General features: G+C 37.5%; 1 protein-coding gene across 7 annotated transcripts in view; it reads right to left on the bottom strand.

Annotated features, from left to right (window-relative positions):
- The window catches only part of MCF2L (MCF.2 cell line derived transforming sequence like), a 122,285-nt gene that overhangs the window by 11,203 nt on the left and 84,792 nt on the right, over positions 1 to 26,290 (bottom strand). For all 7 annotated transcript variants that reach the window (XM_084201235.1, XM_084201240.1, XM_084201234.1 and 4 more), the window contains 18 exons: positions 18,830 to 18,949; positions 17,882 to 17,998; positions 17,224 to 17,373; positions 16,434 to 16,558; positions 14,607 to 14,721; positions 13,554 to 13,673; positions 12,563 to 12,754; positions 12,178 to 12,369; positions 11,335 to 11,494; positions 11,119 to 11,189; positions 10,011 to 10,087; positions 8,899 to 8,965; positions 5,249 to 5,364; positions 4,168 to 4,237; positions 2,902 to 2,994; positions 2,660 to 2,752; positions 1,139 to 1,264; positions 266 to 487 (listed from right to left, as the gene is read on the bottom strand). In XM_084201235.1, coding sequence (XP_084057361.1) covers positions 266 to 487; positions 1,139 to 1,264; positions 2,660 to 2,752; positions 2,902 to 2,994; positions 4,168 to 4,237; positions 5,249 to 5,364; positions 8,899 to 8,965; positions 10,011 to 10,087; positions 11,119 to 11,189; positions 11,335 to 11,494; positions 12,178 to 12,369; positions 12,563 to 12,754; positions 13,554 to 13,673; positions 14,607 to 14,721; positions 16,434 to 16,558; positions 17,224 to 17,373; positions 17,882 to 17,998; positions 18,830 to 18,949 — 2,226 coding nt within the window. The remainder of the gene's footprint in view (positions 1 to 265; positions 488 to 1,138; positions 1,265 to 2,659; positions 2,753 to 2,901; positions 2,995 to 4,167; positions 4,238 to 5,248; positions 5,365 to 8,898; positions 8,966 to 10,010; positions 10,088 to 11,118; positions 11,190 to 11,334; positions 11,495 to 12,177; positions 12,370 to 12,562; positions 12,755 to 13,553; positions 13,674 to 14,606; positions 14,722 to 16,433; positions 16,559 to 17,223; positions 17,374 to 17,881; positions 17,999 to 18,829; positions 18,950 to 26,290) is intronic.

Raw genomic sequence — 26,290 nt, 5'->3', positions numbered from 1 at the left:
AAAATGTCGCTTTTAAAATCCAGACCAACAAACCCTTCATGATTTTTACATTACCCTCCCTTATGCTTTCTGTGATTAATGCAACTGCCATTCAGCTGGACAGACAGCAACACAAAACAACACAGACCTGCAGCACCAGTCAGCTTTGTCTGAAGGAGTGAAGTTCCCAAAACAATGCTGCAACACAGGTTTGCAGATAGAACTAGAATATTACTACAGGCTAAGCCCTCAGTACCTTGACCATAAGGACTGGTCAGTGTCTTACATTTAAGGAGTGTTTGTAGCTATAAGAAGGTGCTTTCTCATATCCCTCTCCATTTTCTTCTCGCTTCTTACAGAACAGCACTGCTTTCTCATGGAGGAAGAGGTGTCGCTGCATTGGCTTGAAGCGTGCCAAATCTTTCACCTTTGTGTGACCCTTTTTATGATCAGTCCAGACATTGAAGGATCCCTGCATTAAAAGCTTGCCCAGCTCATTCAGGTTTCCCTGGAACAAAAAAAAAAAAAAAAAAAAAAAAAAAAAAAAAAAAAAAAAAAAAAAAAAAAGTGATATTTGTAACTACAGAGATAACATCAGATTACAATACAGACTCCAAACAGTCTGTTTGTTGTTCCCAATAATCTCTCATCTCAGTGTTTATGTTGGATTTGGAAATGCAATGAAATCAGTGTTCAATTTCTCCATATAATTTTCACTGGCCAGCACTGTTCAGGCAGGATTTTACAGTGAAGAGTACCAGTAGCAGAGGCACAGAGAACTATGCACAGAGAGGGGGAAGCAAAATACATGTTTGGTTGTTGGGTTCTTCCCCCCTTCCCCTCTGCTCCTAATCTGCTTATGTATTGTTTTGGGTTTTGTTATTTTTTTGGGAACTGAAAGTTTTGGGTGTAGTTTTACAGAAAGATCAAAGAAAAAAACAACTTAGGTAGGCAGAGGAAAATATTAGTCATAGCAGGAAAACTTCAAAAGAGTATAAAGAGATCCTTTTCCTATTATTTTCATTACACAATTAAATTGAAAGGCATGTTATGTGAAACACTCTTCTCATTATTAGTACATAGTATAGGGCATGCTGTACATATATCTAAAAAAGAAATGAAAATAAAGTTAAAAGTAAGCAAAAATATTGCTACTCACATCGTAGCCTGTAATGGCAATCTGGTGCATAGAATCATTAACTGCTTTAAGAATGCCCAGGATAGATGTTAGTGCTTCCTGAAGATCTTCAGCACCTTCACAATTCTTACTGTACTTCAGCATTTCCTGAGTGCAAGGGAATGACAATACACTTAGCTTTTGAAACAGTAGCAACTAGGAATGTTCACATTTTAACACTGATTTTTAGGCAGGGGGGGTTGGAATGAGATGATCTTTAAGGTCCCTTCCAACCAAAACTATTCTATGATTCAGTGAATTTAATGTTAGCAAAGTGAAGCTTTATACCATATAATCTAGGCAGTTCAATAGTGGCTGGAACTCAATAGATCCTAAATATTTACTTCTCATTTCTCCTGCTCATTAGCCAAATATATTTTGTTCATCCAGAAGTTTTGTAAGCTGTATGTAAGAACTTTAAAATATTAACTTTGCAAACATTTTTTTCATCACAATTGCAAAAAAAATCAAAAACTAACCCAAACCAACAATCTTCTAACAAAAGTACAGGATCTTTTCCTTTGTTACTATTCTGAACAAATTAAAAACCACAAATTTAATTTACTCTTTTAACTATGGCAACTCTTTTAGCCTGGCATGCTAGTAACAGATTTAAACTTACTGCACTGGGTATTGTTTACACATCTAAAAAGGAATCCCTTCTCCAAAGGGATTATTGGTGAAGCAGCATCTTCTAATTTGATACAGATAAACACAGCAGCAAGTTCGTGTGGAATTCCTCTGACTTCACAGTATGAAAATAAGGATTTACTCATGGACTGTAGGAAGTTAGGTTATTTTAAGTAAAAAACTTTTATAATTCTCCTCTTTTTACACAAGACTAAAGTAATTAATTCTTTAAAGGCTGTTAACAGCTCAGTTTTAACTCAGGAGTAAATCTGGTTTGAGGTGAATTTTTAAGCTACTGTTAAATACAAGAATTGTAACATGTCTTTGTGAGAAATATTTATTTCAAACATGCAAAATGTTGTATAACACTTTAAATAAATTTATGGTAGTATATTGCTGTTATTTTGCTCTCTCAGTATAGCATATTTAAGTGAATCACAACAGCATCCTTCATACAAACACCATACAGTGCTCTCTCTCAAGTGCATTTCCTAGAGTCCAGCAAGGCAAGTTCCTGCAATATGGGCGAGGTGACTATAACTGAAGTATTTCAGATACTCTATCATCTTTGTTTCAAAGTTTTCTTGGACCTTCTGTTTTCCCCTCATCAACTTTTCACCTTCTTTTCAGCTGCAGTCTAAGGGCAAAGGTAGTTACACAAGATGTCTCTGTGTAATGTTTGTTATTAGAAGTTTTTTGACTGAAAGAAAAAAGAACTGACCTGAAAGCTGATGAACAGGGATTTGTGTGTTTCCATTTACACATCTGCTCACTAACTTTTACATTTCTCTCCAGCAGGATGAGAGAAGCAGCATTCAAAAAAAAAAAAAAAAGCACAAAATGTGCTTAGCATTATAGTTTAGTAACACTTACCTTTAGCAATAATTGGTATTTGGTTATTCTTTGAACAGGTTTCAGCAAGTATGAGTCCAAACTGAGCTTGTGGTCAAGTTTCCTTTGACATTCCTGTAATCAGTGTTGGATTTCATCAGGACACTAATCAGTATTTGTGCTATTTGCTCTTGAGAAGGTTCAGTAAAAATAAACTAAACAAAAAACCCCAGACCCCAACAAAACCAAAGGCACCATTATTTCAGGGATTCAAGCAAGCATACCTGGAAAAATACAGAGTCTGAAAACTGCCTCCACAAACTTTCAGATCGAGGTTTATTTTGACAGTATTTCTCATAAATCTGGAAGTCTTCCATCTGGAATTGGGGAGACAAGCAAAAAGTTCATGAATTCTTGTGACTTTAATAGACAAAGTTCATAACAATTTTTTTCCTTTTCAATAATGCTATAAAAGAATCCACCACCACCAAAAATTGAATCATTGTTTTTTGCTTAGGATGCCTCAAGGAATTGCAAAATCACTGATTTTGTAATGGCTATTAATTTTCAAAATAAAACATTCCTATTAATTTTTGCTTCAGTTGAATGTTAAACACCTTATGAAGAAGCATATGTTATATTTACAAATATATTTCTACTACAATATGAAAAATATCTCTATGTGTGCCCAGTCATGAGACCCACTGTGTAGATTTTTTTAAAAGACTTTGTCCTTTTCCTTTATTTTCTTTTCATAAATGGGATTTTCACTGGGAGTCCCACTAAAGTAAACCAAGCAGTTTGCTCCCCCTTATTACTTCAAAAATTAAATAGCATGACTTCAGCTCTTGCTGAAAGCAGAAGGAAATAAAGACTGTTGGAAATGTCACAGTAACCACAGATATAAAGGAAAGACCAGGCAAAAAATCAGCAGGCACAGAAGTACCTCCATCCCTCAGTTTTAGGAAACACCATCTCCATGAATGTAGGCAGTAAACAGAAGGGAGAGGGATGGCTCCTCCCAGGCACTTTAGAGCATCAATGGGCTGATTTCCATACACACATTCTTATTTAGCCCTTAGTACACTACAGGTGAGACTCGTTATTTAGTACATACTTTAAAAAGTTTATTTTTGTCATAGCCTTCTATTTTAGGAACAAAAATGTCTTGGACTTACTCTGTTGAGGTGTACTCTTTAAAGAAAAAGGAAAAGAACAAAACAACAATCCACTAAAGAAATCTAACCAAGTAAACCAACCATTTATAGTGATGTGAAACAATGCAGTGCATGACTCCTCTTCATGCTTTCCCGACTGCCACTTTAAAAAAGCCGGTTTCTTTTAACAAGATAGTAGTTTTTTCTAACAAAATCAATTGTGTTGCACAGGGGGAAATATCTCTAACTCTCAAATAACATCCACATTCTCAACCTATTACATGCTCAGGACAAACAGAGGGGATGTGGTGGTAACTGCTACATGAGAATGACTCTCAGGTGTTCCAGCCCTGAAGAGGTTTGTGAATGAAGTGCCAGTGAAGTGCCACACACCTGGTCCAGAAAGCACCGTCCCACTAGCTCTGGGTATTCCACATAGGTTTCTAGTTCTCTCAGGAATATCCTATGAGAAAGAAAATTTTCTTAGAGCACACAATAAAGAAAGTTGTTATAATGTTCACAGTCTTGCAATTAGTTTTCTAACTTTTGGAAAGAGAGTTGTAATGCTACAAGAACAAACATAATTCTTCTGGATCATGTACTTTAAACAGGATAGCAAATTAAAACAAATATTCTGAGCAATTTCTTTCAGCTTACTGTTGCTGCAACTGAAATCAAATACAGGGTTGGAGAAGGAAGGGGGATTTCATTTCCCTTCCTTATGTATTCAGCAGCAGGATTGGTACAGTTTAAAGTGTTTGGATTTTGCTTCCAAATACTACCAAACACCACATAACAAACAAGCCAAAAGCCACCTTCCCAAAACTGAAAAGAAACCCTCTCAAAACACAAATTAAAAAATCTGTGACAAAACATTCATTCTAGTTTTGCCTGAATAAGAAACAACTATTTAATATGCTTAACTTCTCTTGAAAATCAATTTCCCTTTCCTATGAATTTAAATATTATCCCATGAAGAAACACCTCTCTAGCAGCAAGGATGCAGACTTCAGGGAGGTCACTCAAGATATATTTTAATATATACAAATACATACAGTTTTATATATTAATTTTATATATTATTTGATACATCTATAGAAATATAAAATTCATTGCCCTCAATAAGATGTAAGAGTTGAGAATTTGTGGTTTAGAACCATAATCTACTCTCCATAGTGAAAATAATGAAAGAAAGAAAGAAACTCAAATAAAACCTGCTTTAATTTTCTTGTAACCAGATCCAAATATCTTGCTTCAGAAAGATGCAAAATTCTACCTATGTACTGCATGTATGCAGTTTCACACAGCTTTGCTCATCTTCTGTAGATATTTTGCTTTTCCTCTTCTAAGCAACACAATGCCATACAGACAAGTAGAACTCTGTAAGGATCTTTTAGCAATCTAAGGCAGATTAAAATACAAAGTAAAGAATCTCATCCAAATGCTGTTTTTGGAACCTAATGCAAATCCTCACCTGTTGTGAAAGTGATAAATTTCTTCCATATTCCCAAACAAGATATCTTTCTTATTTTGCAGTTCTGGTGGAATGAGATGAGCCATTAAGGGGTTGTCCATCTCTGCAGCATAACCCTGCAACACAGGAGAGAGGCACTATTATTATCTCCCTTTACTTGCAGTACTTCTCTCTCTAACAAGGCAGTGTGTCTTCAGGCTGACAGACAGACAAGAAAGAGCTCAGTATTAATCATGAAAGAAGAATACAAATTCTGTTTTCCCATCACCCCACTCAGACACACAGAGTCTTTAGAAAGACACTTGAGTAAATCCTGCAATTCTAGATAAGTGAGGATGAAACAAAGTTTGCAATCATTTTCACCGAGTAAAGGCTCTACATTCCTGTACTGCTTACAAATTATAGCTCATACTTTTTTTGCTAAGACTTTACACATCTGAATTTAGAGTCACAATTCCAGTACACACACAAACCTTCATGCCTGTCTTAGCCATTGCTATGAAGGAAAAAGCTGACTGTAGCTATTTCTGCAGGTAACAGACACCATTAAGCTAAAAATCTTCCATTTGCTGTAGTACCAAAAGGAGTAGCTTTAGATTCCCACATCCTCCACTTGTCATACAAGCACACATTCTCTTGTGTGTTTATCTGGCACAGAAAAGGACACAAGTGGCTTTAGTCCAGGACTGTTCTCCTTTGCCCTGAGGTCACTCATCTGCCTTCTCTCAAAACACTAAAACACCCTAAATAAAAAAAGCACTCCCAACTAGTCAACCAGAAAAAATGGCAGGAATTATCTAACACCTGCATTATAAGCAGATTTCTTAATATAAATAAATTTCTTAGCATACAGGCATTGAAGGAAGATGATTCTATCTTCTTTAGATTTGGATTAGACTTCTCTCTCTTTTGGTTTGTTGTTTTTGTTCAATTTTTATATTTTTTAAACACAAGGTGATCCTTGCATTAAGTCACATTGATTATAATAAACAACACCAAACAAGCAAACTAAATAATTAAAAGAAAAGATAAGTAAAAGTGCAGCTACAATTAAGATTTTCAACATTTTCGACATGTGGTCCAAACTACAAAAAGTAGAAGAACTATCTGGTAAAGTCAGGTAACCCAGAAGAATTCAAGCATTTGGATAGGACAGAGTTATTTTTTTAAAAGAACCCAGAATCAGCCCTTTTAAAGTCTGGGTATTTTTTCCTCAAACACCACAAAACAAACAAACAAACAAACAAACAAACACCCCCCCCCCCCAAAAAAAAAAAAAAACCCAAAGCCCACAACAAAAATCACAGTGGTACAGGCAAAGATGGTGGAGCTCAGGAGCTCATAAATAGCTAAAAATTGGCTCCTTTCTCATTTTTCTCCTGCCCCCAAGCAGGAAAATGCAGAGTCCGAAAAAAAAGAGAGTGGAATAAATAAATTAAGGAAATTTGTACAGCCTTAAAAATTAAAAAAACAAGTAGATTAAATGGATCTAAATTTTTTAATAGGAAAAGAACTACTGCAGCCACCATGAAGAGCTCTTTAGATGAAAAACTCCACAAAGAAAATTATTTCCACTTTAAGTCAAGATGATATCAAACATAGCAGCACAGGCAGCACTAGCAAAAAGAAGGAGTTTTGAACTAGCTCAGGTGAAAGGAAGCCTAACAGAGTTCATTACTTGCGAATTTTGAAGGAACAAAAATATGAAATACATACATTGACAAAAAGTTTTTGTCATTTACTTTCACTTTAGGCTGATATACTTTTAAAATTTACTATAAAAAGCTTCATGTTTTACTACCTATGAAGTAGCTGTGTTTTCAGAAAAGAGAGGGAAAGCTACTAAATACAGCCACAGAGATTATGTAATCTTACTTAGATTATTTAATCTTACTTTAAAAATGTTTAAGGCCTTGCTTAGTCTTTCGTTTGAAAGCTGCTCTAAAACCATCCAAGTAAGTGGAAAAAAGGGTAGAATTCAATACCTAAAAATAGACTAGACCAGTATTCTTCTCCCACTAAAGATCACTCACAGACTGAAGTGGGATGATCATGGTTATTAATGAAAGAAAAATTATTGATCTTGGATAAGCTACAGCAGTTTCCAAATAATCAATCTTGGGAAACTATCTTGCTTTTATTCTGTTGGAATCCTTGGCAGACAGAAAATGCATGGCAAACAAACAGGACATAATAAGAGTAGACACTGTCTCTACAAAGGAATACCAGGTTATTTTACATGAAAAATTGAAATATTTATAGAACAGGAGAAACAAAGGGAATGGGAGAACAGCCAGAACTATGGACCAATAACTATAATTCCTCAAAAGCTGGAAGCCTGCCACTGAGCCATACCTCAGCAAGTACCTGACTCAGAATCACTGCTGGCACTCCCAATCACCCAAGTTCAAGCTAGAGGGTTACCAAACTGCAAGGAGGACAGAGAGGTGCGCCTGGCATAGAGCACTGGAATGTCACTCACAGTGGCACAAAACCGAGACAGGAATTGCACTGCACTCTATGGGAAACAAGAATAGTACCATGGGAATAGAAAAATGCTCCAGTAGCAGCAGCAAGGACCAAAAATCCTCAAACTATTTAAATCATGATTTTATGAATAGACCTGCACAGATGCATTGCACACAAAAGCACAGGACAAAGTGATCTTTAAGGCCCACTCCAAATTGACCTTAGTTTATTATCACATGTCAGATGTGACCATCCTGCTGTAATCAACACTTCCAGCACTTGGACTGAACACATGATGTAAATGCTGTGGGAAGCTCAGCACAAACTAGGAAAACAATGACCAGAATCCAAAACCCTCATACACTACTCTTACTTGAAGGTATGTTCTCAGAAGTTAGCAGTCCTGGTCCATAACATTTGACAGTTCCTATTTAGGAGCTTAACATTGATATGGACACCAAGAATATCCACTTGTCTCAACTCTAATTCATCCTGATCAAATTATTCAGCCATAGTTATCTGCAACTTCATCATTCCCTGAAATCAAACTGGATTACAGGGAAATGACACATCCATAGCTGAAGACTTGAATAAAAGAATACTGCAGTGTATTCCTACAAGCAACTCAGCAATGCTGTAATCATGCCTCCATAAGTGTGGAGCAAAGGGAGCACCTTTGCTTCCTTGATGATTTCATATGGGCATTTTATTACAAGGCATTCTGTTCCCACAGTTGTACCCAAGACATGTGGAAGATCACTTAAAGATATGCAAAGAAAGGTGTAAGAAACAAGTTTTCTCCTCTGACACAGGAGCCCCTTGACGCAGATTCACGTTCCTGTGCGACACATGACCTTCCTGGAACTGACCCACAACTCTGGAAAGAGCTTTTGCAGGAATTAATCATCATTACAAATCTCACTATGATTCCACCTAAATACTAAGGCACATCTTATTTTCTGCTCCGTTTGCGTTTTCTAATACAGAATCCTAGTTGTACAGCTATTTCTAGGAAAAAATCACATATTGCTGCCTCTGTGAAAGTATGATGAGAAAGGAATCATGTAATGACCGCATTGCTTGACAGAACAAACAGAGGCGTTATGGTTGTAAGGAAAACATAAGAGAATCCATGAAATGCAAGAGATTCACTAGCATCCAGAGAGAAACTCAGTCTTTACCTCAAGAACACAGAGAAGTTCTTCCACATATGCTCGTTCAGTCTCAATAAGTTCATTCATTACATGCCTGTGGACAAAGAATGATAATTAAGGCGAGCCTATTCACTTATATAAAATAATGAGGCAACATTAATTTTGGCTGTTTTTCTTCTTTACTTCAGACAATAAAAGAACTGTTTCCAGGTAATGGAAAATGTGATGTTCCATGGATATTCCTGTCATTACTTTATAATCCTTATTGAGATATGCATATTTTTAAAACATTTCAAAACTTTTGAAAATGTGTTTGAGCAGGAAAACATAAAATCTAGCAGTTTCAGGGCTGTACTAACTGAATTGAAGCAGTAGAGTGTTTTATCATTGTATGTACAAAGTCTGGTTATACTTTGTTTGCAACTACTGCAGGAGCTGGAGGGGGAGCTGCATAGGATTATCAAACAGACTTAAAGCTACACCTGTAATTTTAAATTTAGGACACCCTTTAAATGCCTTGATGATGCTGTAAGTTTAATTTACATAATGATCAAACATTAAATTATACTTTCCCCCCAAACTCCTTCCCTTGTGATTTTGTGTGATGTAACAGAAGGTTATGACACTAAAAAGACCATGTAAGTAGCCAGGCTACAAGTAAAAATGCAAGGTCTGCTTAATGCATTGCAGGTGGTACTAAGTAATTTCTTTAACATATTTTATTCTGTTCAGTTTTTATAAAAGTGGTTTTTTGGTAACACATATCAAAACAGAGGACTAAAAAGAGTCCAATATAAAGACAAAGACTCAAAGCATGGAGACCAAAACCTTCAATAGATTTACAGGGGGTTTATTACTCAAAACTGTGTAATCTCTGAAATGAAAATATGTAGTTGTCCTGCCATAGCATCACCTCACTGCAGCAAAGGTAGACTCTGGTACTACCCAAACGCTAAATAATGCTGCAGACAGACTGAAATGTCTTCCTCTGTACACAGAGCATAGCCAAAGCATTTCAAAAGTCACTGAGGGTTATTGCAGAGAAATATACTTGTTTTAGAAGTCCTTAGCCAAACTCAGGCTTTGTTGGAACCAAATCAGAGAAAGTCCATGCTTTTTGCTTATCAAAATACACTTACTGTCGTAACACAGCTAGGTTTTCTTCATCATCCATTGTAGATCCTCCTCTGCTTTGATGGAGTTCAGTCATTTCACTCTAAAGAAGGAGACAAATAAACAATGAAAAAAATAATCACAGCATCACAGCAAAAAACCATTTAAAATACAGAGCTTTGTGCTCATCATTTTTCACTGGAAAGACTGTACTCCACTAAAAATGAAGGCAGTTTGCAAGAAGGCTGTGAAAAAAATTCAAGGCACCCTGAAGGTCTTGAAGCACAGAATATTTGGATGTGGAAAGTTCTCCATCAAAAGCTAGTTAAGAAAAGCTGGTGGTTCAAAACTCTTTTCAAGAAGACATCAGAGCACCAGCATAATCTTGTAGGCAACACTAGCCTTAGTTTGTTTTCCAAGCTAAAAGTAAGTTACTGTGCTGACTTTCTGTTTACTTCTTAAACCAATACAGAAATTCACTCCTAAAACTTTTACTGTAATGCCTAAACCTAACTATGGCTTGCTGAAAGAAGAGAGGGGTTCTGCTTTCAAGCCCTCCTTGAACTGCCCCTTTTCTCTCCAAATGCTGTCCATCCTGGTCATGTGGCCCAGCCTTCCTCCTGGTGTTGTCTTTTGCTGCACCTCTGCTGATTTGATTCAGCTCTCTAACCCAGTGAGAAACTACTTGTTTCTGCTGCTGCTGTCAGGATACTTCCCTTGCTGCAGGCAGGGCAGGAAGACCATCCCCACTTGGGAATGGCAATCCACTAGGTCAGGTGAAGCTGTCTTGGAGCCAATGACAACTACTTCTTCACTGTCAACAGTTTTAAGTGTAGCCAATTACTACTAGCAAATAAAAAATCTTTCCTGTTCATAGACTTAATATTTTGCTGCCCCTAACATTTTTCCTAATACTGACAATTATTTACTTTACCCTCCCTCCTAACCAGCCCAGCAACAAAGCAGCCCCTATTTACACCATGTGACTGTTTCACCAGCGTTACTTCAACTGGGACAACGCCATCACTTTCTCAGCAGAATTCCCTCATACTTACTGAGAGTTCCTGAATATTCTGTTATACTATGACTTTTTCAAGTAGTGCATGTGTGAAAAATGCAAAGTGACAAAAATACCTTTCCTTTTCTGTAGTTTACCCTCCGAAGTGCACTGCTTTCTGAGTTGGACACGTTTTCTCTTTGGAGACCTAAACATGTAAACCAGAAGCAAACAGAAGTTAGAACTGGATCAGATCTGACACAGATGTTTGTGCAACCACAAATTCTGGCTGGAAGTTTCTTTAAGTTTCTCAGCATAGCACAGAAAACTAAAGGCTAATACAGATAACTTACCTGGAGAGGTACAAGGAGATTTTACAAATGCTTCAGGTCTTGGAGCAACTGGCTGAACAGGACGTGTCTGCTTAGCTGCCAGCTTCTTAAGACTTACTTGTCGCTTTTGAAACATTTCTTCCATACTTTCTTGCTTCTGGAAAACCTTTTGCACATGGTCCTACAGTTGCCATGGAAATAAAAACCAACTTGTATTAAAAACATAATTTAAATAATTTATTATAATTTTTAAATCCTGTCAGAGACCTACCAACAAGCTACATAGACATCTACAGCATCTACAGCATACTGATTAGAAATTGCAATTACTTTTATACCACATATAGAAATATTACACTAATTCTTCACTCTTAACCAGGTGTAATCTACTGTGATTTTGTACACTTAAGAATTGGAACATTACTTCAAAAATATTTTGTGTGTTTACTATTGAGAAATCTGGGATTCAAATTTCAATTAAAAAAAAAATTTTTTTTCACTGTCTAAAGGTTCTGTTACATGAAGAGATCAACTATGAAGAAAAGGAATATATTCTCAAGTTCTTAAAAAAAAAAAAAAGCACATTTTTGCTACATAAGAAAAAGGTATTTCAAATACTCACTTAGGAGAATTTTTTTTAAGCAATTTTACTGTCTGAAAAATTAAAGGAGTTATGAAAAGTCTCTGAAGCCCTTGGTGCTTATCCAAAGATATGATGAGACTCAGGCAGAGAAATGTATTGGCTTTCCAGTTCACAGGTATAATTCCTAGTACTGATTACTTAGCTTTATCAATGGTAGTACAAGAGAGCAATTCTAGAATGAACAAATGGACACACAGACACACATAAATGTCTTCTGGTACCTTTAGGTCTTCATTGAGGATGTGAGCATACTCTTCATAAATTTTATTCAACTCCTTGATTTTATTGCCAGCACCAGTATCCAGGAACTTCTCAATCTCCTGTAACGCTGATTCTGCACCATCCTGAGACTGACACTTATCTACTGGCTGGGAAGCCAGCAGGTAAATTCCTTCATCACACCACTTCATAGACTAGAAACAGAGAAAACCAGGCTCAGAATGCACCACTGTCAGCATCACACACTAAGAGTCTGAAACACTCAACCTTGTCATCTATTCAGCTATTTAAAGAGAAAACTTCCAGCCCACTGAGATAATGTTACCTACCATTATGACAATTGTTCCACTGAGGTTTTGGGAAACAGCTGTTGCATAATACATTTACCTTCTCTAGTAAGTCATGCAGTTCCAGGGATTTGTTCAGAAGTTTTCTCCTCCGTTCTATTTCAGTAGTGAAGGCATCACAGAGATGATGAAGTTCACTGCATTTTGGAATAATGGAGTCCACAGCATAATGATTGCTTTGGATAAAAGCATCACGCTCTGAAGCTAACATTTTGGCTTTTCTTACAGTTTCCTAAGAAAATAAGCACTGATTAAAGTACATCTTTCCTTGGATCGAGATCAATGATACAATTTTTACACAGTGAAATACACATATTGATAAAGAATATATCTTAAGTTCATATCTGCCTTGCTTAATAAATCAAAGTGATTTCCTGTCTTTCCAGATGCCCAAGAACCTTCATGTACCAGAAATAACAGTGAATTTATCCACAGGCCTCCCTGTGAAGGAACCACTGTTGTCTTTCTATGCCTTATTCAGCAGGGTCTGTGTGTGTATGAATGCAATTTGGGGTACAGCAACAATCTGAACTCAAATTTTAAAAAAACCCTATCTCAGCCTTAAGAGCAACAACCTCACTTAGAGAGCAATTTGTTTTATTGTGAAGCACAGATCAGAAAAAGGTTCCCTTTGTGTATTGTTCAGTGTATGTTTCTGTTGACCATCTCTGTTGTACATTCAATACACAGCTTTCTTATTTCTAAGATTTATTGAAAGACATGGCTTTACTAGCAATAGAAGTGGCCCCTTGATCAGTAAATGCAAAAATTGGCTATGTAGACACTTCATGCAATTCTTACATGAAGCAATCACACTTTGTGTCTGGTCACTCTGCTCTGTATTGAGGGATGTCCAAGAATTACTCTGCTCCAATGGTTAAAGACTTTATTTCAGATTCCTTCTATATGTTACCTGAGACACTGATTCTGCCTTGTCAGCTTAAGCTGACACACACTCAACAACCAAATCCCATTCCTCTCTGCACGTGCATTGTCATAGTAGAAATTAAGGAAACTTGCAGAGTTCTTACATCTGATTTTTCTTTAAAGTTGGCAAGATCTTTCAAAATATGCTCCACATGTGAACGGCTGTTTCCCACATCTGTGAAAGCAGACAGTCTCTCAGACACAATATCCAAAGCTGCTTTGACCTGAAATGAGACACAGCTATGAATGAATGAAGAGACCTCCACCTTTCCAGAGACCCACCACATACATAGGTGAGAGCCACTACTTGCAGTCAGGTGACTCACATTGGGTGGTTACTGGGACACAGAGAAAAAGCACCTTTTTTGTCAGCCTACCTTCCCCCCCAATTAAAAAGGAAAACAAATACAAAAAAAAAATAGGCAGTGAAAAAGATGCAAGAAAGCTAAGGAAACATTTATGATCTGGCTTTGACCAGATGACAAGGACACAAAGTGACATTAATGTTAACAGCAGAGCATGAGGAAGAGGTCCCCACTCCAGCAATTGTTTTAGAGACAGACAAATGCTTGCAAGAGTGTTTCTGAGTGTTGCTCTTGTGGACACGCAGGGGCTGTGCTCCGGGATCAGCTCCACCAGGATAAAGGGTCTGTAGGTGCCATCAAGCACATGAGTTAAACAACATGAGATCAGAAACTGGCTGTGAAAATTGTAGTGCAGCCTCCACCCAGCTTCTAACACTATGGTTGCAACTTCCCACCCACAATGTTGGAGACAGTTTTCATAAAATTTCAGCCAGAATGTTTAGTTGAGACTTGGTTCCATAAAAGGACCTATTGGCAAGATGAAAGTGTTGCAGCAGCATTTTATGTTTCTGTGGTACAGAACAGGTTTCAAAGGAGTTTTTGAATGCTTATGCACTGCTGGGTGCATGGAAAAGAACTTCCTAAGACTGTAGGGAAAAAAAAAAATGTGATGTCTCCATAGGCATGAATCCAAACTAGTACAGATAGCAGTGTGTCAAGTAAGGGCAAGTACAAGAAAAAGGTTGGAGAAAGCTTGCAAGTACATACAAGAACTATAAAATCAAGAGCAGGAAGCATTTTCTGAATCATTTCTATGTTACCAAATATTGACTGCCACCAGGAAGTTCTCACCTCTCTGAAATTCTGTTCAAAATTCCGAAGGCGCAGACACTGCTCTAGTTTTTGCTGATGCTTCATCCAAAACTCATCAAAGGCAGTTTCTGTTTCATGTAATTGAGCTAATAGCCTTTAAAAATCAAAACAAAATACATTAAAAAATACTCTACAACCTTCAAGGAGCAATGCAATCCTCCACAGTAAATGAAAAAAAGCCTCCTGAAAGCAGTATTTTTCAGGACAAATAAACTGGATACAGGAGACATTTTTTGTATTGCACAGTATCATTTCCTACAATAACGCTGATGTAAAAAACTGAAACTCAACACAAACATTAATTTCTGGAAAATGGCCAAGTGCTTATTTTAAGCACCTTCTCAGCTTTGGCCTGGGGACATGAGGAGCTGGGGCTAACATACATAAATAAGATATGTAAATGTGTGTGGGTTAAGACTCAGAGGAACCCAAGCCTTAGGCTAACAGGAAAAGTTGAGGTAAAAAATTTGAACTGCTATGACCAGGCAGCTGCCCTTACATTTAATTCTTTGGAGCAAAGCTCACTATAAACCTGAAGGCCATTGCTCCTTCTCTTCCAGAGTGATTAATTAAATATCACAGACAAGTGTACAGCTGTACTGTGATGAGGAAAACCTTCTTTGATTATAATTCTGGCAAATGACTTAAAACTTTCACTTCCTAACTTACCTTCTACAATTGTATTTGACAGTATGATATCCCATGGACTTTGCACTTTTCTGCACTTAGACTACATCCAGGGAAGGCAATCCATGAGAATTTTAATGAACTTTTGTCTTTAACACTACAGAAATGAACTCTGAATGTACAAGTTAAAACCAACAAGAGGAAAGGCAGTGACACACGCACTCACAGAGTTTGTTCCAACTTCCGTCAGATATTGTATTGAACAGGAATGTTATGGATAAATGAGCAACCCCCACCCTGATCGTCCTTGGATAGCTGATAGCAACAGTGACCAAAAAAAGTGACTTCTGCCAAGCTTTGTGGATTGGAATGGACAGTTATTTGGAAAGAAAGCTGGCCTGAGTGTAACAGAAACGCAGAATGACAGACAAAAAAAGAATGCAAAATACTGCCTGGGGAAATGAGCTATGCTTTCATAGCTTTGTGAAAATTTACATCTGTGCTACAGTGATATAATGTCTTCAAACCTGGCAGTAATGTGAGGGGGTGTGTATGTGGCAGGCAGGGAGCAAAGGAAAACAATACCTATTACTTATATGTCCTATTACTTATATAGAGGAAGCACATAGGAAATTGGTGCATAGATACTTCAAGAGTGGTGAACTCCCTAGCAGCCTTTAAAAGCTACTAACAACAGTGATAAGTTAACAGGTTTAAAAGAAAAAAAACCCTCCCACTTCAAAGGGACCTGAGGGAAATGGACAAATCTACTGAAAATAAGGGATAGGTCTTCCCCTCATGCCCTCTGTACAGCAGCAAAATTTCTTGGATTGCACTTCAGTCTCTAAACAAAGCACTGATATTCTTTAAAATAAAGAAAAGATACTCAAGTATAGAGTCCAAACGTGACAAAAATGAAAAGAAGAACAGTGTTGTGTGGTATCAGAATTCCAACCCCATTTCCCTACAGCCAGGTGACCCCACAGTGGACATTAGGGAGTTACTTTGTTCAGGACAGATCTGACAACAGAGGAGTTGTTTCTGAAATTATTTATAATGTTCACATTGAAACATTTGCTTATTGAAAAGCATAAATATGGAAATAAATAAAGAAGCTGGGGGGGGGGGGCGGATCAAAAAAGCAGAAAAGCAGCATATTTAGTATTTCACACCTCTCACCTTTCTACTGTTGTCTGATTGTCTAGCTGATCTTGATTCAGTTTGTAATCAGGATTCTCAGTAACTGGTTTTGTAATACTTCCAAGGATATCATCTCCCTGTTCTACTGCTACCCTGATATCCTCCTACAAAACAAAACAAATACCCCCTGTAGTGGCATGTTGTTTTTTTAAGCAGAATTCACAAGGCACTGAATCGAAAGAAGGATTTCAATAGAATTTGAGCAAGCACAGTTTTATTAAAAGCAGTGGCTGACAACAGACAGTAAATGATAAATGTCAGCTTCTTCCATGTTTACCATCTCAAGACCCCAGTGTAACTGAGTTAAATTTTCACGGTAGACAGCCTTCCAGTGTAGCCTTAGGCTACAAATATCTCAAAAATGTTAGATGCACAGTTCTGAAACCACCAAAGAGCTTTCATTTAATCCTTTTTGAAAGAACATTTGTTCATGCTTCAAAAGGCCATATATTTTAATATGCATGCAGATACAATCAAATTTCCTGTTGCAAACAAAACTACAAATTAAACACACCACTACTTACAAAGAAATTACTGTTTCACACACAACCCATTATGCATTTGTACATATGTAAACTTAGTTTCAAGAAATGTCATTTTTGAATGCAAAAAGGATTTTTAACATAAAAAAAAAAACAAGTTCAAAAATATATCATTGGTTCACATTACTACTGTCTATTAGCATTGTCCATATTCTCCACTAATATTGCTAGCTATAAATTAAAAGACAGTTTAACTAGAAGACAGCATCTCTACAAAAATTACATACCTTCATTTTGTCCTTCTTTTCCGTATGTGTTGCAAGAAGGGAGCTGGTTGATTGCACATCATTTGGTAGTTCTGTTTCAGCCAGCTCAGTCCCAAAGGACTGAAGAATCTGAGCTGTTTGCTTAACCTTTTGGGCGAAACCTTCTATAGCCTTTTGGAATAAAAAGCATTAAAGATGTTTTGTGTTCATCACACACAAAGGTACAAACAAACACAAGCACACAAAATATAACTCTCAAAACAAACCCAAACAGATGAATTACAAGAATGAAAAATGGCCTAAGTAGAATTTTGCAAGCAACAGATACCGTCACCATTAATTCCTTAATTGTATATTTTTCTTAAGCTTGTATCAGGTGTATCTTCTTCATATTTTTATAAACTGGAGTTATTTTACAATTTGAGCTTTTTCTTTCTTGTAGCAAAACCAATAAACCTCAACACAATAACACACTGTAGTTCCTTCACTCCAAGTGTTCAGAAAACCACTCCCAAGTTATTACTCATATTATTTCTCTAAGATGACTAAGTACCATTGGGAACATCTTCTCACACTGAGCAAGTCAACTTGCATCACTTGGAAGCTGTTTTATAAATGACAGGGTATAAAACAGAAGGGTTCATTAAGCTGAAAAGTTATAACAAAGCCTAAGACTTACAGTGCGGCAGGACAGCCATCTGTTGTGGCAGTAATCCAGGGTGCCACCAAGATCTTCTGTTAATTGTGTCTTATCAATGTAACCCTGCAGTTCTGACACTGAGCCCAGCATTATGATCTGCAGCAGGACAGAAAAAAAGTGAACGTGATCAGTGGTGTCAAGCCCCTTGTTAATGATTCTGAGCCCCATCCTTCAGACACCGACAGAGAAGATGCACTTTTTAATATAAAAGTGAGAGATGGAAATGCTTCCTGTGGGTACAGAAACACAAACTTCACAGTTCTTTCAGGTGGAGATGATGTAAATGTAAATGACTGAATATGGACATATTTAGGCATATTTAAAAAAAAAAGCATAACACTTCCAGATTTTTTTTAATCTCGATAAACCATACTTGACTATTTTCTAAAAGCGACATTAATTTCTTGTTCATTTTTCCTTGTTATCCTGAGTCTGCAGGACAGAACAAGAGTGTCTGCATGGATTTGTCATATAAGCACTGGTTCCCCAAAATAAATGAAAGATGGGAGAAAATTTTCTTAAAGACCATCTTTCCCCCTTGTAATTTACATCTGATAAGAACAGTAACTTTTATATAATCAGCTCATATACAATTTTATATAATCAGCTCATATAACAATTTTAACTTAGAATATAAATGCTGTACACTTGCAAAGAAAAGTACATACTGTGGGTTTACTGGTGATATAACAACAGGCATCCATTGTACATTTGCTCAAGTAACAGAAACCATAGTGTTTGTCCATAGGAAATGCATCTGTTTCAAAATTCACATACTCTTTCAAGAAAAAGCCATCATGAATGAGCTAAAATTGCTAGAACCGCCTCTAAGCATGGCTTTTTGTTGGGGCTTCTTTGGTCCTCCTTGGCTACCTTAAGTACTTTTACAGATTCCTGGTAGTAAAGTGAAAACAGAGGATTACTTACAGGTACTTTCATTTTAAGCTCATCTTTGTTGAATCTGAAGGCAATGTCCGAGAGAGCTCGATGAAAGAATCCTGTTGGGCGCAGAACGAGGACTAATTGCAGGTTTCCTGGGAAAGATGCCTGCAAAGCAAGTTTAGCCTGTTATTTTCTGTGTCTCAGCTCCAGAAAATAGTTCTGAACAAGGAGAAGCCCCTGATAAACCACAAACTAACTGTATCAAAGGCCTCCCATAATGGGGTGACCAATCATATTGTTGCATGGCTAGTACAAAGAACTTCATTCAAACGACATTTACTTGTCTTTGGGAACAGGGATCTATTCTCTTGGAATAAATTTTTTTTCAAGGCAGGCTTGTACTGCTCTTCAGCTAAGATTACAACCTACCCAAGGAGGCTAAGGAACAAACAGCAGTGGCTCAGTATTTTTTAACAGCAAGACTCTCATGGTTACTTCATCTTCTCTTTAATAGAAGGTGCCAAAGAAACCTCCACCTTTGTGTGAAAACCTAACAACAAATTTCTAATTTGTGCATGTACTACCTTGCCAGTAGCCTATACAAGTTTTTGCTACAGAGGATGAATGTCTCAGGCAGTAACTTAAAAATAAGCTTTAATTTGGCTGACAAAAATAAAAATCAAGCATAAAAATTCTCAGTTCTGTTTTTCCTCATCAACTTCCAATTAGCAATCTGGTGGATCTTTCTCAGTTCTACGACAGGTAGAGGGAAAACAGGAGAGAGAAGAAACAAAAAAAATAGCCTTAAATTATTAAATTATTGAAAATCAACCTCTGCTGTGGCAGAAATTCGCATATTTGGCATTTAGCCACTCTTGGAAACATTCTCTATTCAGTATTTCCACTGTAGGGAGGCAGTGAAATTCACTAAAGAAATGATCATTATAATGATTAAGTATGCAATTTTCTTCATTATACTGTTGGAAGTTATTTCAATTTTCTAGCAAACTGGTTTACTGGAGGGAAGAAATAAAAGCCAGCCAAAAAAGCCCCACTGACTGAAGGAGCTGTTATGCTATGCTCTGTTCCAAGCCTACTGGAACTGTTAGTAACTGGAAGGTTGAAGAGTGGTTTAATAATAATTTTGATGTTTCCAAGGGTTTGAGGTACTTAGCATTAGAAATGAAGATTTTTAAAGGGAAAATTAGTTTAACACTTTTCTGGAAAGCTTCAAGATCCATTGTGGTTCCTCAGATATTCAGTATACAACCAAGATTTCATTTGACTAAGAAACCTTAAAGGCTTCAGCTTCTCAATCTGCCTCCATTTCAGTGATGTCCATATTTTCTAGAAAGTACAGTGGTTCAGTTCCAAAGGAGTCTGATGGCTGGGAATAGAAACCAGGTAATTCTGAGTGCCCTCACTAGCTCCTCAGCCTTGCACTACAACATTCATTTACAAAAGTGCAGCCTGTGAAGTTACTAACCCATAGTTATCAGAGGAAAAACTTTTCATAGAAAATTTCTGACTGTATTCAGAAGAAAAAGTAAAGATTATGCTTTTCTTACTATTTTTTTCTGAATTACCATACAAAGCAAACCCACAAATTTATTTGAGAGACATTAAAACAACAGACAAAAATTTATTTTAATTAAATCTCCTGGATGAGCCTTTCAGAAGGACAGCTGTATTTACCTCTCTCATTCAACAGACATGTCAATCCATTTTGTGCCTGTAACAGCAGTGCTCAGTCCAACTGAGCACTTACTTTTTACCTTTAACTTCCAAAATGCGAAGTTTATTCAGTGGCAATGCAAATATTTCAGAACAAAAATGATAGAAGAGGTATTTTTTAAGTAACACATTTTGAAAATAAAATGAGGTGCCTCCTTGTGAGACATCTACCCCACCACATGATGTCCTGACCCCTTGTCTGTGGCAGCCAATATCTGCAATCCCTTTGGCCTTACCTGGAGCACTGGGAAATGCCCTGGACAGGGTGCTAGATAATACCATTGAGGCTCCCTTTCCCCACAAAAGATGGTCTTTCAAAATCCCACCCAACCCAATCTGTGATTTTATGACATTTAAGCTATTACTGAAGCAGACAGCAGTACCCAAATACAATCTAATAGTAAATTTTTCTAGCATGATGAAATTAAGTGTGGTGTTCAATTCAATGAAAACAAAGAATATGTGCTGCAATTATTTTCTATCTCAATGTGTCAACCCAAAATGATGCTGTTGAGGTCAATACAGTCTTGGTATCACTTGAATTCCCATTCAAAAGCTGTCAGAAATTTCCCTTCTCTCTGAACAAAAGCTCAAATTCTACATTACTTTGACTTTGTCTACAGTATAAACCTGTCTCCACTAATCTGTCTCCATTTGGTTTTTCTTCCAAAAACCTCCATGTTTTAAAAAATGATTCCTCCTTCCCTTGTGGCTAAGAGTAAAATCTGCACATTAATTTTTGTGAAACAAGAAAAGGAAATTGTGCTACAGTAAACAATGTTGGACTTGTGCCAGCTATTACAGTTTATCAAAGGTTGTATCTGCACTGCCAAAATACTACTACTTTTCCTAACATATTTTTGCTAAGCCCTGGTGACTTGCAGAGACAATACTATGATGTAAGAGATACTCCACAGATGCCTGTGAACTTCATTGACCAGTCAACTTCACCCTGAACATTGGAACAAAACAAAAATCCTCTGTTCCAGTCCAGCAGCATATTTGTTTAAAGCCATTGTATGCTAACCAGACAACAAACAATGACTTCTCAATAATGCTTTGCTTAATATTAAGCACCAAAAAATATTCATGTTATGTTTAGCAGTGCTATCAAATAAAGTGCCTTCAAGGACTGTTTCACTGAAGTCAGTGGACCTTACTCAGATTTATTGAAGGGTTTTTGTGTTGAAAAACTGGGTTTGTTTTCTTCCCCCAACTGTCTTTCAACTAGATTAATGAATATTAACAGTACCCCCAACACCTTGTCTCAAATATTGAATTTATCTGATTTAATGCCAATGCAAGAGACTTGGGGTCATGTTTTTCATATTCTCTCCAAAAATTAGGAGAGCCCAGCCCATATATTCATTCATCTCACTTGCACTTGTTTGATACTTCATGAGAGTCATGGGATTAGTTTTCTGTCTGCTCATCTCCTTCACTTTCTTATCCAGTCAGGTCAGTGCCAATTCCAAAGAGAAAAAGATGTAGATGTGCACATTGTTATCAGCTCTAAATTAAATCTGACCAAACCAGGAATTGGTATACAGCACAGCCCCAGGACCAAAGTGTTCCAATACACTGAGCTCTTATGCTCCAGAAAACCAGTTAATAATTTCTCAGGAGCAGGTTAACCTGCCTGCTTTGAAGCATCTGCTTCTCAGGGATGGTGAGCCCTTCACTGCATCCCCCAGGTTTCTGGAAAGGGGAAAATGTATAGACTGAACCCATTTGAACTCTGAGCAAAATGTAAAATCAAATTACCACAGAATCACAGAATGGATTGGATTGGAAAGGATCTTAAAGATCACCTATTTCTAACCTCCCCCTCACCAGGGCATGAACACCTTCCGCTAGACCAGGTTCTCATCCAACCTTGCCTTGAACACTTCCAGGGCTGGGGCATCCACAACTTCCTGGACAACCTGCTCCAGTGCCCCTCTACCCTTACAGTAAAGAATTTCTTCCTAACATGTAATATCTCTCCTCATTCAGTTTAAAACACCTTCCCCTTGTCCTGCCTATCTGCCTGTGCAAAGTCACTCTCCCTCTATTTTATAAGCCCCCTTTAAATACCAAAAGGCTGCAGTGAGGTCTGGCCCAGAGCCTTCTCTTCTGAACAACCTCAGTTCTCTCAGCCTGTTCTCATAGGAGAGATGCTCCAGATCTCTGATCACCTTTGTGGCCTCCTCTGGACCACATGTTAGTTATATATAATCCTAACTATCATTTTTAGAAAGGCAGAGAGGCTGCGTGTACCACCAGTACTGACCCTGAAGTTAAGCCAGCTTGCAGGAATATTGTGTATAATACATGAGCCATCAAAGAGCTAATGCTTGACTCGGTTTTAGTAGTTCTGCCTCAAATAATTTAGAAAAAACCTAATTTTCATTTTAGGAACAGCTTCAAAATACCCACATTACCAAACTCTGTGGTGGTGTTTTCCTTTCTGCACTTACTAGTATGCCATAAGCCACAAAGCATTTATTTCCAAAATACTTCTGTATATAAAGGGCCTAGTAAGTACTTGTTTACCTATTTAAGACTGTTTATTCCTGGCTAGAATGAACAAGTGCCTTACACATAATTCTTGCCACAAAAAATCTTGAATTAAATCAGTTAATAAAAAGAGCAGCTTGAAATCTAGTTTTAAAAGCATAGAACTGTTTTGTATTAGATGTATGTTTAATGCTTGTGACATTATGATCCTGCTTTCTAAGTGACTCACTTCTGTTTTCATATATTCAACACATACATAAAATAAAGAAAAATGGCTAAGTACACAAGGATAACTGCAGAAGTGCCTGCATGTGAAGTAGTCTCAAAACATCCAAAGCAATCAGACAAAACCATACTGATCTCAAAATAAACTTACTCATTTATCATTTACTGTACTCATTCATAACAATAGCCACAAAATTAACACAAATATGTTTCCAGCTTCATCATACTGCCAAGTTCTAGTCTTAAATCCAAGCAAAATGAGAAACATCACCGGGGTTGAAAGAAGAGCAGTGTTTTCAAACTTAAGCCATACAAAGTGTGAAGTGTCACTACTTTTCAGGACATGATGCAAAGAGCTAACCAGAAACTGGGCTAATGGGAAATACCTATCCCATATAAATATAAACCAGTGCCTTTCATGGGGCACCACTTAAAAAAATACCCTTTCTACATCAAGAACTCACTAGGAAACTCAACATACCTACAAAGAAGGCCAAAGAACTCAAAGCTGGATTACTGCAATTCAGCATTTCTTACCTTGGATATCAAACCAATAAGATTCCAGAGGGTACAAAAATGGGACTGCCTGACTCCTGCAAGGTTTAGGCTGGTATTACAAAATCAAAGAATCATTTAAAATTGGAAAACACCTCCACAATCATCGAGTCCAACCCAAGCATTCTGGTGTGCTGTGTCCATTGGCTTCTGGGTTCTTCCTCCCAGCCAGCGGTCTTGGCCATGGTCTTCAAAGAAATTAATGGGCTAAGCCACTGTTACAGTGAAGACTGCATTTTGATTTATAAAAAGCTAAGAAAAGCAGTGCTCTGGACAAGCAGTCCAAAGCAGAAGGCATGAAATCTGCATGCAGTGTATCCTTAATTAGGGGTGGAAAATCACAAAGCAAACTTCTTCTCCAGAAGGCAGAATAAAACCCATCTCTTGTCACATTTAGAAAGGGCTGCAAAGTTTTGTAACTGGATAAAAATTCCTCACCAACAAAACAAGCAATGTCCATCCTAATTGCTTACTCAAGAGCAGTGGCCCACAGATACTTTATTCCCTACGCACCAAGAAGTTGATTTCCCCTGGGCTGAGGTTGATGAATGGCTATGGTAAAACTTTTAATGACGTTGAGTGTGGTTTTTTGTTTGTCTAAAAGAATAAGTTGACACTGCAGCTTTTCCCTCTAGATGGAGGAAGACAATGATGACAGGACAACAAGAGACTAATACAATGTAATGACATAGACTTAATTTTTTAAAGAAAATACACTGGAACTGTGAAGAGAGCAGTGTGAAATCCTAGAATGCATCAATCAGTAAGAAGCTTCACTCCTGCAACTGTGGATTGAATATTGCTTGTATGATAACATTAGGAGAGATAAAAAAAGGATAAAGAGTAATTTTTGACTGGATGGAAAGGACAAGTGGATCAATTTGTCATTCACCATTTGTCATTTGTCATTCACCCAACTTCAGCTGGGACAATACAGAGCTGCTTTACCAGCCACCATGACTGCTCCTCCTTGCACACTTATCCACAAGACTACGCAATTGCCCAGCCCCAGGAGCTAAAAGGTTCAGCAAGGTCTGGCATGTCTCTTTATACTCAGAATACTATGTTTAACTGAAAACAGGACATTCTAATACAAATTTAGAAAAATCGACGCAGGTGACAGGGCAAAAAGCTGAAAAAATTTTGTATCCTCGAACAATAATGTATTACAAGCGAACAATTTGCAATTACTAAGTTCAGTATTTTTCATGTAAGAACATTCAAATTCTACTGTCTCTCTAATAACACGACAATTTGCTATCAAGACTTCACACTTAACATTAAACTTGGCTCTTGGAATCTCTACCAGAATTTCCCCTCTCAGCCTGACTATCCCAGTAGATGAGATTCTTCCTAGGCCGATAAGTTTGCTTCAGCTTAATCAGGTGAGAAATAAAAAGAATAATTTTGTTTGCAGTGTCTCTTAAGCCACAGAGCCTGCATTCTTGTGCTTGCTAACAACAACATCCTGGGCTGCCTGCCCATTGCAACTTCATCAAGTAGAATAAAACAATAGCAAGGTCTGTATGCCTGGGCATGTTCTTGCCACAATCTCTGTCACATCCCAGGAAAAGAAGTGCCAGATTTCAGCCCAGGCCCCTGGCTCTGCTCTCAGCCCCACTGCACTGCATGTGCTGCAGCAGCAGCCACCCTGGGCGAGCAGCGCAGTCCTGGCCTTCCACTATGTCTGCAAAAATAGGTTAACCTCACCTCCAGAGTCTTGACTACAACAACCTTTAAGTATCGGCATGAAACACAGATTCAGCTCATCATTGCTCATTTTCTGCCCCAGGAAAAATAAAGTACCCCTAACAACAAAGAAGGAAAAATGAAGCTTAGAAATGTTTAATAATACATTTTCCATAATAATTTCAGCCTGAAACAAAAGATTTTGTTAGTTTTGTTTCAAAACATACTTCCAATACCCACTAGTACAAACCAAATGTCTACGAAGAGTCTTGAAAATAACATGAAATAATAATAACAAATCCATGCTGATATGGATTTCTGTTTAACAGCTACTCAGTGCTCACAAATACATGTCCTACAGCTGCCAGGGTATTAGTGATGGGCAGATGCTCCAGCCAGGATATTCCTGTCAGGCAGTGCTCCAGCCACAGCACCCTATGCTGGCATTTCTGATTTCACAAATCAAGAGGGTCAACTCCCTCAGGATGATTTGAGAAAAAACAGGTAAGATGGCAGAAATGACAACAAATAAACCGACAGCCAAAACTCTGATCTCAAATAACATGACACTCCTGTCTTCACACACAGCAATAAGCTTCAGCAATCAATAAAAAGAAAAAAAAAAGAAAAAGAAACAGCTTCAAATTGAAAGGAGGTAGGTTTAGATGGGACAGTAGGAAGAAATTATTTACTGTGGGGGTGGCAAGGCACTGGAATAGGTTACTCAGAGAAGTGGGAATTTCCTATCCCTGGAAGTGTTCAAGACCAGGCTTGGATGGGGCTTTGAGGTGTCCCTGTCCATGG

This window comes from Fringilla coelebs (genome assembly GCF_963513975.1).
Source record: "Fringilla coelebs genome assembly, chromosome: 2".
Classification (NCBI taxonomy): domain Eukaryota; kingdom Metazoa; phylum Chordata; class Aves; order Passeriformes; family Fringillidae; genus Fringilla; species Fringilla coelebs.
This window is presented reverse-complemented; position numbering and strand designations above follow the sequence as displayed.